The 16,714-nt window shown below is 43.6% G+C and overlaps 1 protein-coding gene across 1 annotated transcript in view; it reads left to right on the top strand.

The window, feature by feature from the left end:
- The window catches only part of Saxo1 (stabilizer of axonemal microtubules 1), a 147,052-nt gene that overhangs the window by 96,167 nt on the left and 34,171 nt on the right, over window positions 1-16,714 (top strand). Inside the window, exon 3 of the mRNA NM_001431253.1 lies at window positions 5,603-5,808. Within this exon, the coding sequence (NP_001418182.1) occupies window positions 5,603-5,808 (206 nt within the window). The remainder of the gene's footprint in view (window positions 1-5,602; window positions 5,809-16,714) is intronic.

Below are 16,714 nucleotides of genomic sequence, written 5' to 3'. Positions count from 1 at the left end.
TGCCCTTGTATTTGGGGCATAGATATTTAGGATTGAGAGTTCATCTTGGTGGATTTTTCCTTTGATGAATATGAAGTGTTCTTCCTCATCTTTTTTGATGACTTTTAGTTGGAAATTGATTTTATTTGATATTAGAATGGCTACTCCGGCTTGCTTCTTCTGACCATTTGCTTGGAAAGTTGTTTTCCAGCCTTTCACTCTGAGGTAGTGTCTGTCTTTGTCTCTGAGGTGTGTTTCCTGTAGGCAGCAGAATGCAGGGTCCTCGTTGCGTATCCAGTTTGTTAATCTATGTCTTTTTATTGGGGAGTTGAGGCCATTGATATTGAGAGATATTAAGGAATAGTGATTATTGCTTCCCGTTATATTCATATTTGGATGTGAGGTTATGTTTGTGTGCTTTCATTCTCTTTGTTTTGTTGCCAAGACGATTAGTTTCTTGCTTCTTCTAGGGTATAGCTTGCCTCCTTATGTTGGGCTTTACCATTTATTATCCTTTGTAGTGCTGGATTTGTAGAAAGATATTGTGTAAATTTGGTTTTGTCATGGAATATCTTGGTTTCTCCATCAATGTTAATTGAGAGTTTTGCTGGATACAGTAACCTGGGCTGGCAGTTGTATTCTCTTAGGGTCTGTATGACATCAGTCCAGGATCTTCTGGCCTTCATAGTTTCTGGCGAGAAGTCTGGTGTGATTCTGATAGGTCTCCCTTTATATGTTACTTGACCTTTTTCCCTTACTGCTTTTAATATTCTTTCTTTATTTTGTGCGTTTGGTGTTTTGACAATTATGTGACGGGAGGTGTTTCTTTTCTGGTCCAATCTATTTGGAGTTCTGTAGGCTTCTTGTATGCCTATGGGTATCTCTTTTTTTAGGTTAGGGAAGTTTTCTTCTATGATTTTGTTGAAGATATTTACTGGTCCTTTGAGCTGGGAGTCTTCACTCTCTTCTATACCTATTATCCTTAGGTTTGATCTTCTCATTGAGTCCTGGATTTCCTGTATGTTTTGGACCAGTAGCTTTTTCCGCTTTACATTATCTTTGACAGTTGAGTCAATGATTTCTATGGAATCTTCTGCTCCTGAGATTCTCTCTTCCATCTCTTGTATTCTGTTGGTGAGGCTTGTATCTACAGCTCCTTGTCTCTTCTTTTGGTTTTCTATATCCAGGGTTGTTTCCATGTGTTCTTTCTTGATTGCTTCTATTTCCATTTTTAGTTCCTTCAACTGTTTGATTGTGTTTTCCTGGAATTCTTTCAGGGATTTTTACGATTCTTTCAGGGATTTTTGCGATTCCTCTCTGTAGGCTTCTACTTGTTTATTAATGTTTTCCTGTTTTTCCCTAAGGGAGTTCTTCATGTCTTTCTTGAAGTCCTCCAGTATCATGATCAAATATGATTTTGAAACTAGATCTTGATTTTCTGGTGTGTTTGGATATTCCATGTTTGTTTTGGTGGGAGAATTGGGCTCCGATGATGCCATGTAGTCTTGGTTTCTGTTGCTTGGGTTCCTGTGCTTGCCTCTCGCCATCAGATTATCTCTAGTGTTACTTTGTTCTGCTATTTCTGACAGTGGCTAGACTGACCTATAAGCCTGTGTGTCAGGAGTGCTGTAGACCTGTTTTCCTCTCTTTCAGTCAGTTATGGGGACAGAGTGTTCTGCTTTCTGGCGTGTAGTTTTTCCTCTCTACAGGTCTTCAGCTGTTCCTGTGGGCCTGTGTCTTGAGTTCACCAGGCAGCTTTCTTGCAGCAGAAAGGTTGGTCTTACCAGTGGTCCCGAGGCTCAAGTTTGCTCTCGGGGTGCTGCCCACGGGCTCTCTGCAGTGGCAGCAACCAGGAAGACCTGCGCTGCCGTTTCCGGGAGCTTCAGTGCACCAGGGTTCCAGATGGCCTTTGGTGTTTTCCTCTGGTGTCCGAGATGTGTATGCAGAGTGCAGTCTCTTCTGGTTTCCCAGGCGTGTCTGCCTCTCTGAGGGTTTAGCTCTCCCTCCCACGGGATTTGGGTGCAGAGAACTGTTTATCCGGTCTGTTTCCTTCAGGTTCCGGCGGTGTCTCAGGCAGGGGTCCTGCCGCTCCTGGGCCCTCCCCCACGGGAGCCCAGAGGCCTTATACAGTTTCCTCTTGGGCCAGGGATGTTGGCAGGGGTGGGCAGTGTTGGTGGTCTCTTCTGCTCTGCAGCCTCAGGAGTGCCCACCTGACCAGGCCGTGAGGTCTCTTTCCCACAGGGTTTGGGAGCAGAGAGCTGCTTCGGGCCGGGATCCGCGGGTGTGCGACTTCCGGTAAACACAGGATGTGCCCGGTCCTAGAGGAATTCTGCCTCTGTGTCCCGATTTCACCAGGCAGCTTTCTTGCCGCAGACAAGTTGGTCTTACCTGTGGTCCCGAGGCTCAAGTTTGCTCGCGGGGTGCTGCCCACGGGCTCTCTCAATTATTTTGTTTTAAAAATTATAAAATATTTTATTTTTTCTTTAAAATATGGGAGAGACTGGGGTAAATGTAAATACTAGCAGAAAGGAAATGGTTGGGGAAAGATGGTGAGCGGTAGGCTAGGATGCAGGCTAGGGGGCAGGCTAGGGGCAGGCTAAGAGTCAGGCTAGGGGGCAGGCTAGGGGCAGGCTAGGAGATGGTCTGTGGATGAGGAGCTCAAGCAGGCGATTTAGGGAAAGAGTGACAGGTCTTTTGGCAAATAGGAAGCCTCCCCCCAACCCCAGGAGAAGAGTACATTTTAACATGATTGATTCCCTGGCTACTATAATACATTCTGAAATTTGCATAAATATTAAACTATTTAAAAAAAAGTAAACGTTGCTTGGCTCCTGTGAAAATTCTCCATTCCCCACTTGCAGGCAAATGGTTTTGGTTAGCAATTATGTAATTTCCCCTTTCCTTTTCCCCTGTTCGTGCCCAACACCTTTCTTTAACTTAGCCAAGTGATTTGAAACAAAGTTGCTATAACGTTCCCGTTCCAGCAGGGCCACTTTAACCAGTACTTAATTTTAGTTTAACTCTTGGCTTTCCGGGCTGGGTAGCTTTTATAGCTACCTATCTAAAGAAAACTGAGATCTTTGACCTCCTTCTCCCCCCTCTTTATTTATAGTCACAGTGAGGCTAAACATTGGGAAATGTACCACAGGAAGAGAGAAGCCATTGAATGCTGAAAAAAGAAGTTATTAAATTTAAGCAATTTCTGGATAGAATAAAAATATATTTTTTTAAATAAACTTGCAGGACGTAAGATTATGTGAGATTGGGGATAGGCAGTTAGCCTGTGGCTAGTGATAGGTTTCAGTGAATATTGCCAACATGAAAATCTACTGAGGAAACCCATACATTTTGCTAAAATTCATTTGCAAGCCATGGTGACTATTTTGGGGCCAGAAAAAAAATGAATCAAACCTCAAGCTTAAAAATGCTCCTGAAGGTGAGAGGCTTCTCCTCCCCTAATTATTTGCCTTTTCTATATCTGGTTAATGAATTCAAATGAAGATGCATGTTTATAATGGGATTTGATTCTTTTGTATGTAAGGAGATTCAGTAATGACTCCCTTCCCTAAGCTTAGCATGACATCTGTCTTGTGTGTCTGCTGCTGTCTTTGAGGAAGGACTTGAGGATAGTCCCTGAGCTGGTGAGTGTGAGCATTGTTTAGCAGCTTTCTGTGGGTGAACAGTAGATGGGCATTGAGCCCACTTCAGCTGTTAGACTGCAGGTCTGGATACCCTTGGAAGGTGGCATCTTGGAGGAGAAGTAGGCTTTGTAAGGTAGTGATCGAGCTCTGGGGTGGGAGACCTTACCATGCAAGCTTGGACAACTTGCTTTGCTCATCAGTACTGGCCATTGGTATATTCTGTTATTTCTCAGAAGTGCAGAGGGACCACAGCCTGGTTAGCCATCACTAAACATAGATAAGGTGGCCTCAACATCCTGCTCTACTCCAGGGAGTGGAGAAACGTTCAGCTCCTGTTAGATATTTTCTCTTCAGAATGAACTTTAGCAGGAAGTTAACTCTCAGGTTAACTGATTTTCAAATGGTGTTTTAGCCATTTTCATCGGTCCATGCAGCTCACGGAGGAGTAGTGTCTCCTAGTGTCTTGCTGCGATTGGTTGCGTGTTGAGCAGTCGCTAAGTGAGGGTCCTTAATCTAAGAAGGTTACAAATGTGGACCCGATCCTTGATTTCTTACTAGCTTCTTGTCAGCCTGTTCACTCCACAACTCCCATTTATATGATTGACTTCCGGATGCTGGTGTCCCTCAGCTTCCCTTCGCTGTTAGCCCATGGTGAGGCTGCTAGGAAGGTGGGCCAGGCTGCAGTTGTTGTTCTTGTCACTAAGATATATTTCAAGATGTATCAAGAGGGTGTTCTAGGAGTTCAGCGGAAGCATCTCCCATTTTCCACTTGCGGTCCCAAGGAGACTAATTCTCACGCTTCTACGCTCCTTCATCCCACCAAGCATGCTCAGGACCTGCTTTGGGTTTATGGACAACCCCGTGTATAATTCATGCAAGACAGTTTACAGTGGAGCGTGTTACCCTTGCTACTCAAGCATGGCTCAGTAACACTGCCCCAGGTTTCAGCCTGGAAGTAGGTTTTATTAGTGTTTAACCCAATGTTTCCTGTCTGGAAACCTCTCCCTTCCATTGACAGGGCTGTTCACTTAAGTACCTTTAAGGGAAAAACCCTGCTTTTCCCTTGTCCTGTTTGGACAAATGGGATTCAGGCAAAAGCAGTTTGTTTTTGGAGGGACTGGTATTATGGAGAAATAGGCAGTGGAGACTGTTGCAGTGGGCAGTATAGCCTGACCCTGCTGGGTTTGTCCAGTGTGATGGGCAGGTGCCACCCTGTCATAAGTGTGGAATGATTTGGGAAGTGACTACTGAGCCATGCTTGACAGAATGGTGGCACTGACAGCAGTAGATAGCGAAGACGTGAAGACTTTGTGTCTCAATGATATTTTTTCTCTTTTGGGTTTTCTGTAAGGCTGAGTAGAGGAGGTAAATATCAGTAGTGGTTCCTGAGAACACAGAAAGGTGAATGTATCTGAAAAACAGATGCTAACCCCTCATGAGGGATTGGATGGATGACAGGTAGGAGATTCGCTACAGAAGAGCTGTCCTCAGTGAGCCTTGTGGTTGACATGTGGCGTAGGTAGGGGTGGGGAGTAAGTCAGGGGACAGGTGTGAGACAACTTGTAAATTGCACGGCAGAGTTGGGTTTTATCTGGAAGACAAAGCTGATCTGAGTTCTTATTCACCATTTATTCTGGACACACTGAAGCAATGGAACAGAAGAAGGAAGATAGGAGAAGGTTGTCATGCAGTCCAAATGAAAAGGGTGTCAGGGTCTAGACCAAAGGGGAAAGAAAAACCAATAAGGTAGAGGGGCTGCTCCTGGTGAATGGCAGGCTCTGTGGCTTTGAGGGGCAGAGTCAAGGACACCGAAGGTGTCAAACATGGACCAAAAGTGAACTATAGTGACATGGTCCAAAGTAGAAGAGAGGAAAATAGAAGGTAGGGAGATTAAGTAGAATGTTGGTTGATGTGAGCCGAGGGGACACCACTGTCCATTTATGAGCAAGGACCCCAATGACATGTGCTTATTCTTCTCCTAGGAGAGACTTTGGGCTTCACAAAATGTTACCTGTGAAATTCTACCAGCCTGCCGCATACGTTCCGAGTCAAGAGAGTATGAATCTACTCACCTCGTATAAACACGATTTTAACTACATCCCTACCTGTCCAGTTGGCCTCATCAAACCTCGGGACAGTAAATTTCCGAATGGTGACAAGACAGTACAATATCTGCCTACCTACAAAGGTGAGAGAAGGATTAAGGAGAGGACAGGCCAAGTCTATAGACCCAGACTACAGACTATGTGCACATCACCTCAGGGCAAAGGTCAAACCACGAACTGCAGGCTAAATCCAGCTGACAGCCTATTTTTGTACAGATGGGAAACTAAGAATGGCTTTACAATGTTCAATAACAAAAAATTATTTCAGGACATGTTGAAAATTACAATATTCGACATTCACTGTTGGCCGGCACATTATATTGGAGCACAGTCATAGCCTCTCTTTTATACAGCTACGATAACTGCCTCTATGCTACAGTGGGTGATCATGGCGGAGGCTCCACAGGTGGCAGAAATGTGCAGAATCGTGGCCTTTTAGAATATATTTTATGATCCTTGTATGACTTGCTTTCTTTTTTTTTTCTGTGTTTACATTCATGTATTATAAAATAGTGTAGCATATGGTCTGTCATGACATTTCTGTTGTATTTCCATTTGAAACCATACTTAATGTCATTCATTTTAAAGAAAAAAATTAAAAAAAATGAAATTTAAAGAACACTAAAATTTGCAAAAAGAATACTGAATTTACAAGTAAGCAAAAATTAGAAATTTTTATTCATTACATTTTGATGATTTCTTTCTATTTTTCTTATACTATTTTTAATCCAGCTTAAATTTTTACATTTTGACCTAAATCCTGGAATGAGGCACATTTAAAAGAAAGCACTACACTTTAATATGAGTTATAATTTCAATACAATAATTTCTTCCACGTAATTAGTTTTCATATTTTTTTCTGGTTAGTTTTTTTTATTGGATATTTTCTTTATTTACATTTCAAATATCCCTTTTTCTGGTTTTCCCTCTGAAAAATCCCCATCCCATCCCCCTAGCCCCTGCCTCCATGAGGGTGCTCCCCCACCTACCTACCCACTCCCTCCTGCCTCCCCACCCTCTCCTACACTGGGGCATCGAGCCTTCACAGGACTAAGGGCCGTTCCTCCCACTGATGCTCCACAAGGGCTATCCTCTGCTACTATGCAGCTGAAGCCATGGGTCCCTCCATGTATACTCTTTGGTTGGTGGTTTAGTCCCTGGGAGCTCTAGGGGGTCTGGTTGGTTGATATTGTTGTTCTTCCTATGGGGTTGCAAAAACTCCCTCAGCTATCTTAGTCCTTTCTCTTAACTCCTCCATTGGGGACCCTGTTCTCAGCCCAGTGGTTGGCTGCAAGTACCCACCTCTATATTGTCAGGCTATGGCAGAGCCTCTCAGGAGACAGCTATATTAGGCGCTTGTCAGTTTGCACTTCTTGGCATCAGCAATAGTGTCTGGGTTGGGTGGCTGTGTGTATATGGGCTGGATCCTCAGGTGGGGCAGCTCTGAATGGCCATTCCTTCAGTCTCTGCTCCAAAGTTTGTCTCCATATTTTCTTCTATGAATAGTTTTGTTCCCCCTTTTAAGAAGGCCTGAAGCATCCACACTTTGGTCGCCTGTCTTGAGCTCCATGAGACTGTGGGTTGTATTTTGAGTAATTTGAGCTTTAGGGCTAATAGCCGCTTATCAATGAGTGCATACCACATGTGTTTTTCTATGATTGGGTTACCTCACTCAGGATGATATTTTCCAGTTCCATCCATTTGCCTATGAATTTCATAAAGTCATTGTTTTTGATAGCTGAGTAATATTCCACTGTGTAGATGTACCACATTTTCTGTATCCATTCCTCTGTTGAAGGGCATCTGGGTTCTTTCCAGCTTCTGGCTATTATAAATAAGGCTGTTATGAACATAGTGGAGCATGTGTCTTTGTTATATGTTGGAGCATCATTTGGGTATATGCCCAGGAGTGGTATAGCTGGGTCCTCAGGTAATTCAATGTCCAATTTTCTGAGGAACCTCCAGACTGATTTCCAGAGTGGTTGTACCAGTCTGCAATCCCAACAATGGAGGAATGTTCTTCTTTCTCCACATCCTTGCCAGCACCTGCTGTCGCCTGAGTTTTTGATCTTAGCCATTCTGACTGGTGTGAGGTGGAATCTCAGGGGTGTTTTGATTTGCAGTTCCCTGATGACTAAGGATGTTGAACATTTCTTTAGATACTTCTCAGCCATTCGATAATGCTCAGCTGAGAATTCTTTGTTTAGCTCTGTACCCCATTTTTAAAATAGGGTCATTTGACTCTTTGGAGTCTAACTTCTTGAGTTCTTTGTATATTTTGGATATTAGCCCTCTATCAGATGTAGGATTGTTAAAGATCTTTTCCCAATCTGTTAGTTGCTGTTTTGTCCTAATGACAGTGTCTTTTCCCTTACAGAAGATTTGCAGTTTTATGAGGTCCCATTTGTTGATTCTTGATCTTAAGAGCATAAGCCATTGGTGTTTTGTTCAGGAAAATTTCCCCTACTTTCTTTTCTATTAGTTTGAGTGTATCTGGTTTTATGTGGAGGTCCTTGATCCACTTAGACTTGAGCTTTGTACAAGGCAATAAGGATGGATCAATTTGCACTCTTCTACATGCTGACCACCAATTGAACCAGCACCATTCATTGAAAATGCTGTCATTTTTTTTCACTGGATGGTTTTAGCTTCTTTGTCAAAGATCAAGTGACCATAGGTGTGTGGGTTCATTTCTGGGTCTTCAATTCTATTCCATTGATTTACCTGCCTGTCTCTGTACCAATACCATACAGTTTTTATGACTATTGCTCTGTAATACTGCTTGAAGTCAGGGATGGTGATCCCCCCAGAAGTTCTCTTATTGTTGAGAATAGCTTTTGCTGTCCTTTTTTTGTTATCCAAGTGAATTTGCAAATTTTTCTTTCTAACTCTATGAAGAACTGAGTTGAAATTTTGATGGGGATTGCATTGAATCTGTAGATTGCTTTTGGTAAAATGTCCATTTTTACTATATTAATCCTGTCAATCCATGAACATGGGAGATCTTTCCATCTTCTGAGATCTTTTTCAATTTCTTTCTTTAGAAACTTGAAATTTTTGTCATAGAGATCTTAAACTTGCTTGATTAGAGTCATCCCAAGGTATTTTATATTATTTGTGACTATTGGGAATGGTGTCATTTCCCTAATTTCTTTCTCAGCCTGTTTATTCTTTGATTAGAGAAAGGCTACTGGTTTGTTTGAGTTGATTTTATAACCAGCCATTTTGGTGAAGTTATCAGGTTTAGGAGTTCTCTGTTGGAATTTTTGGGGTCACTTAAGTATACTATCATATCATCTGAAAATAGAGGTATTTTGACTTCTTCTTTTCCAATGTGTATCCTTTTGACCTCCTTTTGCTGTCTTATTCCTCTGGCTAGGACTTGGATTACTATATTGAATAGGTAGGGAGAGAGCATGCAGCCTTGTCTAGTCCCTGATTTTAGTGGGATTGCTTCAAGTTTCTCTCCATTTAGTTTGGGGTTAGCTACTGGTTTGCTGTATATTGCTTTTATTATGTTTAGGTATGGCCCTTGAATTCCTGATCTTTCCAGGACTTTTATCATGAAGGGTGTTGGATTTTGTGAAATGCTTTCTCAAGAAGCATCTAATGAGATTATCATGTGGTTTTTTTCTTTGAGTTTGTTTACATAATTCCTTCAACTGTTTGATTGTGTTTTCCTGGAATTCTTTCAGGGATTTTTGTGTCTCCTCTCTATGGGCTTCTACTTGTTTATTTATGTTTTCCTGGAATTCTTTCAGGGATTTTTGTGTCTCCTCTCTATGGGTTTCTACTCGTTTATTTATGTTTTCCTGGAATTCTTTCAGGCATTTTTGCGATTCCTCTCTGTAGGCTTCTACTTGTTCTCTAAGGGAGTTCTTCACGTCTTTCTTGAAGTCCTCCAGCATCATGATCAAAAATGATTTTGAAACTAGATCTTGCTTTTCTGGTGTGTTTGGATATTCCATGTTTGTTTTGATGGGAGAATTGGGCTCCGATGATGCCATGTAGTCTTGGTTTCTGTTGCTTGGGTTCCTGCGCTTGCCTCTCGCCATCAGATTATCTCTAGTGTTACTTTGTTCTGCTATTTCTGACAGTGGCTAGACTGTCCTATAAGCCTGTGTGTCAGGAGTGCTGTAGACCTGTTTTCCTCTCTTTCAGTCAGTTATGGGGACAGAGTGTTCTGCTTTCCGGCATGTAGTTTTTCCTCTCTACAGGTCTTCAGCTGTTCCTGTGGGCCTGTGTCTTGAGTTCACCAGGCAGCTTTCTTGCAGCAGAAAAGTTGGTCTTACCTGTGGTCCCGAGGCTCAAGTTCGCTCGTGGGGTGCTGTCCACGGGCTCTCTGCAGCGGCAGCAACCAGGAAGACCTGTGCCGCCGTTTCCGGGAGCTTCAGTGCACCAGGGTTCCAGATGGTCTTTGGCTTTTTCCTCTGGCGTCCGAGATGTGTGTGCAGAGAGCAGTCTCTTCTCGTTTCCCAGGCTTGTCTGCCTCTCTGAAGGTTCAGCTCTCCCTCCCATGGGATTTGGGTGCAGAGAACTGTTTATCCAGTCTGTTTCCTTCAGGTTCTGGTGGTGTCTCAGGCACAGGGGTCCTGCCGCTCCTGGGCCCTCCCCCACGGGAGCCCAGAGGCCTTATACAGTTTCCTCTTGGGCCAGGGATGTGGGCAGGGGTGAGCAGTGTTGGTGGTCTCTTCCGCTCTGCAGCCTCAGGAGTGCCCACCTGACCAGGCGGTTGGGTCTCTCTCTCACAGGGTCTGGGGGCAGAGAGCTGCTGCGGGCCGGGATCCGAGGGTGTGGGACTTCCGGTAAACACAGAACGTGCCCGGTCCTAGAGGAATTCTGCTTCCGTGTGTCCCAAGCTCACCAGGCAGCTTTCTTGCAGCAGAATAGTTGGTCTTACCTGTGGTCCCGGGGCTCAAGTTCGCTCGTGGGGTGCTGCCCAGGGGCTCTCTGCAGCGGCAGCAACCAGGAAGACCTGTGCCGCCGTTTCCGGGAGCTTCAGTGCACCAGGGTTCCAGATGGTCTTTGGCTTTTTCCTCTGGCGTCCGAGATGTGTGTGCAGAGAGCAGTCTCTTCTGGTTTCCCAGGCTTGTCTGCCTCTCTGAAGGTTCAGCTCTCCCTCCCACGGGATTTGGGTGCAGAGAACTGTTTATCCAGTCTGTTTCCCTCAGGTTCCGGCGGTGTCTCAGGCAGGGGTCCTGCCGCTCCTGGGCCCTCCCCCACGGGAGCCCAGAGGCCTTATACAGTTTCGTCTTGGGCCAGGGATGTGGGCAGGGGTGAGCAGTGTTGTTGGTCTCTTCCGCTCTGCAGCCTCAGGAGTGCCCACCTGACCAGGCGGTTGGGTCTCTCTCTCACAGGGTCTCATCTTTGTACTTTTAAGGAGAGGTTGTCATTTGTGTTTCTTGTTTACTGACAGACAGTTGGTGTCTACAAGAACAAGAGAATGCAGAGTCACTGTTTTCCTCTGCACTCAAAATGGTCTCAAGTACTGTTTTGTAAGATGTCACCTAGGGCAAGGCACAGCCTAAAGACTAACCCTGATGTCCCTACAGTTTTAATTAGGGTAGCATATCTTATCTTTTCAAACACCTCTTTAGGGTAAAACACTCAAAATCTTCATTCTTGCTTTTCATTTTAGTTAGTACATATTAATTGCATAAAGAAATGGGTTTCATTGTGACACTTTTCATACATGCATGTCATACTCTGACCATGTTCACCCCTCTCTTTTGTTACCCTCCTTCATCCATGCTTTCCCCCTCCTACTGGGTCCTCTGCCTCTTCCAAATCATCCCCTTTCTTTTCCTCTGACATTTTTGAAATCTGAAACACTTTATTTGGTATCTGCTATATACTAGGCATGATATAGGAACATAATGGCCAGTCTTTGGTCTTTTAGGAGAGAGGCAAGCTACGCAGTCCCGAGGATTGGGGAGGCAGAGTACCAGTCCACTTTTGTGTCACAGCCCCAACGCCTGAGGTCAGGGAGTGAGAAGCTGGGTTCATCACCAGAAGCTCTTCATGCTTGTGGGGTCCACTGTTGTCCCAAGAAGACAAGCTAAACAGTTCAAGTGGGACACTTTGTGGGCTCTGTGGGGATGTATTGAAGGGTTTTTTTAAAACTAATCAAGCCAAGTGTAAAGGCTGGAGGTGGCAGAGAAGATGGGAGGCTGTGGTGATGTAAGAATCTTTCTGAAGGAGCTGCAACTCATTTGTCAGGGAATCCATAGTTGTGCGCCCTCCTTAGTCCTGGAACTGCTCCTGAGGTGGCCTGCACTCTGCCTGTTTCACTTACTCATCTTTTTTCTTTTTTTTAAAATTCTTATTGGATTTTTAAATTTACATTTCAAATGTTATCCCCTTTTCTGGTTTCCCATCTATAAACCCCCTATTCTATATCCCATCCCCTTGCTTCTGTCAGGGTGTTCCCCCATCTACCTACCCACCCCTTCTTGCTTCCTTGCCCTGACATTCCCCTACACTGGGGCATTGAACCTTGGCAGGACCAAGGGCTACTCTTCCCATTGGTGCCTAACACGTTATCTCTGCTACATATGCAGCTGGAGTCATGGGTCTGTCCATGTGTACTCTTGGGATGGTGGTTTAGCCCTGGGAACTCTGGTTGGTTGGTATTGTTCTTATGGGGTTGCAAATCCTTTCAGCTCCTTTAATTCTTTCTCTAACTCCTCCATTGGGGACTCTGTTCTCAGTTCAATGGTTGGCTGTGAGCATCCACCTCTGTATTTGTCAGGTTCTGGCAGAGCCTCTCAGGAGACAGCTATAACAGGCTCTTGTCAGCTTGCACTTCTTGGCATCTGCAATATTGTCTGGGTTTGGTGTCTGTATATGGGCTGGTTTCCCAGGTGGGGCAGTCCCTGGATGGCCTTTCCTTTAGTCTCTGCTCTAAACTTTGTTCCTGCATTTCCTCCTGTGAATATTTTTGTTCCCCCTTCTAAGAAGGCTTGAAGCATCCATACTGGTCATCCTTCTTCTTGAGCTTCCCAACTCAATTCTTCATAGAGTTAGAAAGAGCAATTCTCAAATTCATTTGGAATAACAAAAAGGATAGCGAAAACTGTTCTCAACAACAAAAGAACTTCTGGAGAATCACCACCCCTGACCTCAGGCTGTATTACAGAGCAATAATGATAAAAACCGTATGGTATTGGTACAGAGACAGGCAGGTAGATCAGTGGAATAGAACTGAAGACCCAGAAATGAACCCCCACACACCTATGGTCACTTGATCTTTGACAAAGGATCTAAAACTATCCAGGGGAAAAAGATAGCATTTCAACAAATGATGCTGGTTCAACTTGTGGTCAGCATGTAGAAGAATGCAAATCACTTATTCATCTTTTGTGTCCCCTTCTTCTTCAGTTCTGCAGTTACCCCTGCCAAGCCGTATTCTGAATGTTGTTATAATCTGAAATGGTCCATCTACAAAGAGTTTGTAAACCCCAGTATTTTATCTTTTCTGGCTTGTTCTCTAGTCTACACCCATGATGACAGTTCTCAGTATTGTTAGAATTTCTGGTTCATTGATACTTCGACCCTTTTTCCCCCATCAGCTATTCCTGTCTGTTTCTTCCCTGCATCCACTTTAGCTTCCTCTCTATTTCATGGCAGCTCAGTTTTTAACTAGTGTCTCAGACTTTCTCCCTTCTATTGTTTTGATGTTTCCTCTAGCAGAATCCCAAACCCTACTTCCATACGGTGTCTTGACTACGCATTGGAGCATGGCTCTGACCTTTCATCTCACATCCATTCTGAAGCTTCATCTGAGTCACAAAGCCTTAGAAAATTAGACCTTGCCAAGCAGCTCATTAAGCCCCCTGAGTTGTTATGGTTCTTAAGATGTCAAATCTTTACTGACTCCTCTGTCGCTGTGTAGGTTGTGGTACCTGCTTGCCCAGGTCCCTCAGTTTCAGCCTCTACTACCTTCCTCAGTTCCATTCTTCTACCTTTTGTGCCAGAAGACACTGTCAATGTGGTCCCTTTGCAGGGCATACCCTTCCTCCAGTAACAGCCACAATGACATGCTGTCAGAGGATTTTCTAGACCCCAGGGCAGCCACAAGTACTCAGGGTATCCCAGCATAATTGTAATTATTGTGCAAGCTTGTGTTCAAATACTTCCTTGGATAGATTAGAAGTTCTTTGTCTCTTCATCCAAATTATTTTTTATTCTTTTACAATTTGCTTTAGTTTTTTGTTTTCATAAATCCATGCATAAATCTAGCTATGTAGACTTGACTGGCCTAGAACTCACTATTTAGACCAGGCTGGCCTTGAACTCATAAAGATCTGTCTGCCTCTGCCTGAGCTGGGCTTAAAGGCATGAATCACCATATCTAGCTATTTTTTTTTTACAAATTAAAAAATAAAACAAAATTGCATCATTTTCTTTTCCACTTCCTCCCTCTAATTTCTTCTACATCTTCTCTATTCCCTCGTATATCAATGTTCTCTCCTTCTTTAATTATTATATATTAATTCATTATATATGAATTATATATCATCTATTATATATTAAATTACACACATATACACATACAACTTGATGAGCCTGGCAACATATATAATCTCCATGTATATCCATCTATATGTAAATGAATGATTTTTTCAGGGCTGACCACTTTGTCTGGAACAACCAATTAGGGGGATCGCCCTAGGGAAAATGACTGTCCCTCATTCAGCTGTCATGAGTTGCATGTAGTTCTTTATCTAGGGCTGGGGCTCATTGAGCTTTCCTTCTTCTACATGGGGTGTCTATTGGCGTTGCCATTGTTCAGGTCTTAGTTAGGCAGCCATGCTGTTGAAGTAGCCTTGGTGATTTTTTCTTGTCATTTCTAGGAGAGAAAATTCTTGCAGCAGACTTCCTGGCCCTCTGACTCTTATCTTTCTACCCTGTCTTCTGTGACATCCTCTGACCCTTAGGAGCAGGAATCATGTTGTAGCTGTATCAGTTGGGGCTGGCCACCCCATGATCACTTGCTTTCTGCCTTTTAGGCAGTTCTGGCTTTCCATAATGGTCTCTATCTGCTGCAAAGAGAAGCTTCTTGGATGAGGGTTGGAGAGTATCTGTAGATATAAGGATAAGTGAATTTATAGTCATTATACTGGCTTTGTAAAGTGGCTGTAGTAGGTTCTCCTCTTAAAATACATGATTTCATCAGTCTGGATAGTTGGCTATATTTCTATTACCAGGCATGATATGTCCCTGGAAGTGGACCTTAAGTCCAATTAGACAGCTGTTGATTACTACCAAGATGTGAATGTCACTATTGTGCATTTAGGGACATCTTGCCATGTTAGTTATTGCTGTGGTTCACAGGCATTACAGCTGGTTAGAGATACTGTTTGCTTCCCTCCATTGGCAGCCTGTATAGCACCTTCCTATACTGTAGAGTCTAATCCTCAGTGTGGATGCTGTAAGGACAGATCCACTCCAATCCTCTGACTCCAATGTATGTATGTCTTAAGCAATAGGGACCTGAAATCACCTCTGGGAGGCAACCAAGGGAAACAGAAATAGCCTGGATTGTGTTAGGAATCGCTTGGATTTCCTTAACCAGCTCGAAAGGAGGTCTCTCATGCCTGGTGCTGGGGTTTGTACCAGACAGTTATGGTTTCTGGGCAGAGCAGCATTATCACTCTAAGTGTTATAGCTTCATTAAAAGAAAATACATATTTATGTATACATATATATAGTTTTGTACACACATTCACAAATGTACATATACTCATATATTATATGTAATTTAAGTAAATATAAACCATGATTGTCTATGACATTTTTAAGCATTCTGTTCTCTATCCTCCCTCTGTATCCTTCTGTAATGATCTCCCTATTCACCCCTAAATTTTTTTTTATTAACTTGAGTATTTCTTATATACATTTCGAGTGTTATTCCCTTTCCCGGTTTCCGGGCAAACATCCCCCTAATGCCTCCCACTCCCCTTGTTTATGGGTGTTCCCCTCCCCGTCTTCCCCCCATTGCCACCCTCCCCTCAACAATCTAGTTCACTGGGGGTTCAGTCTTAGCAGGACCCAGGGCTTCCCCTTCCACTGGTGCTCTTACTAGGATATTCATTGCTACCTATGAGGTCAGAGTCCAGGGTCAGTCCATGTATAGTCTTTAGGTAGTGGCTTAGTCCCTGGAAGCTCTGGTTGCTTGGCACTGTTGTACATATGGGGTCTCGAGCCCCTTCAAGCTCTTCCAGTCCTTTCTCTGATTCCTTCAACAGGGGTCCTATTCTCAGTTGCTGCTGGCATACACCTCTGTGTTTGCTGTATTCTGGCTGTGTCTCTCAGGAGCGATCTACATCCGGCTCCTGTCGGCCTGCACTTCTTTGCTTCATCCATCTTGTCTAATTGGGTGGCTGTATATGTATGGGCCACATGTGGGGCAGGCTCTGAATGGGTGCTCCTTCAGTTTCTGTTTTAATCTTTGCCTCTCTATTCCCTGCCAAGGGTATTCTTGTTCCCCTTTTAAAGAAGGAGTGAAGCATTCACATTTTGATCATCTGTCTTGAGTTTCATTTGTTCTAGGCATCTAGGGTTATTCAAGTATTTGGGCTAATAGCCACTTATCAATGAGTGCATACCATGTGTGTTTTTCTGTGATTGGGTTAGCTCACTCAGGATGATATTTTCCAGTTCCAACCATTTGCCTACGAATTTCATAAAGTCATTGTTTTTGATAGCTGAGTAATATTCCATTGTGTAGATGTACCACATTTTCTGTATCCATTCCTCTGTTGAAGGGCATCTGGGTTCTTTCCAGCTTCTGGCTATTATAAATAAGGCTGCGATGAACATAGTGGAGCACGTGTCTTTTTTATATGTTGGGGCATCTTTTGGGTATATGCCCAGGAGAGGTATAGCTGGATCCTCAGGCAGTTCAATGTCCAATTTTCCGAGGAACCTCCAGACTGATTTCCAGAATGGTTGTACCAGTCTGCAATCCCACCAACAATGGAGGAG

The sequence above is a fragment of the Rattus norvegicus genome, chromosome 5 (genome assembly GCF_021556685.1).
Source record: "Rattus norvegicus strain SHRSP/BbbUtx chromosome 5, alternate assembly SHRSP_T2T, whole genome shotgun sequence".
NCBI lineage: Eukaryota > Metazoa > Chordata > Mammalia > Rodentia > Muridae > Rattus > Rattus norvegicus.
This window is presented reverse-complemented; position numbering and strand designations above follow the sequence as displayed.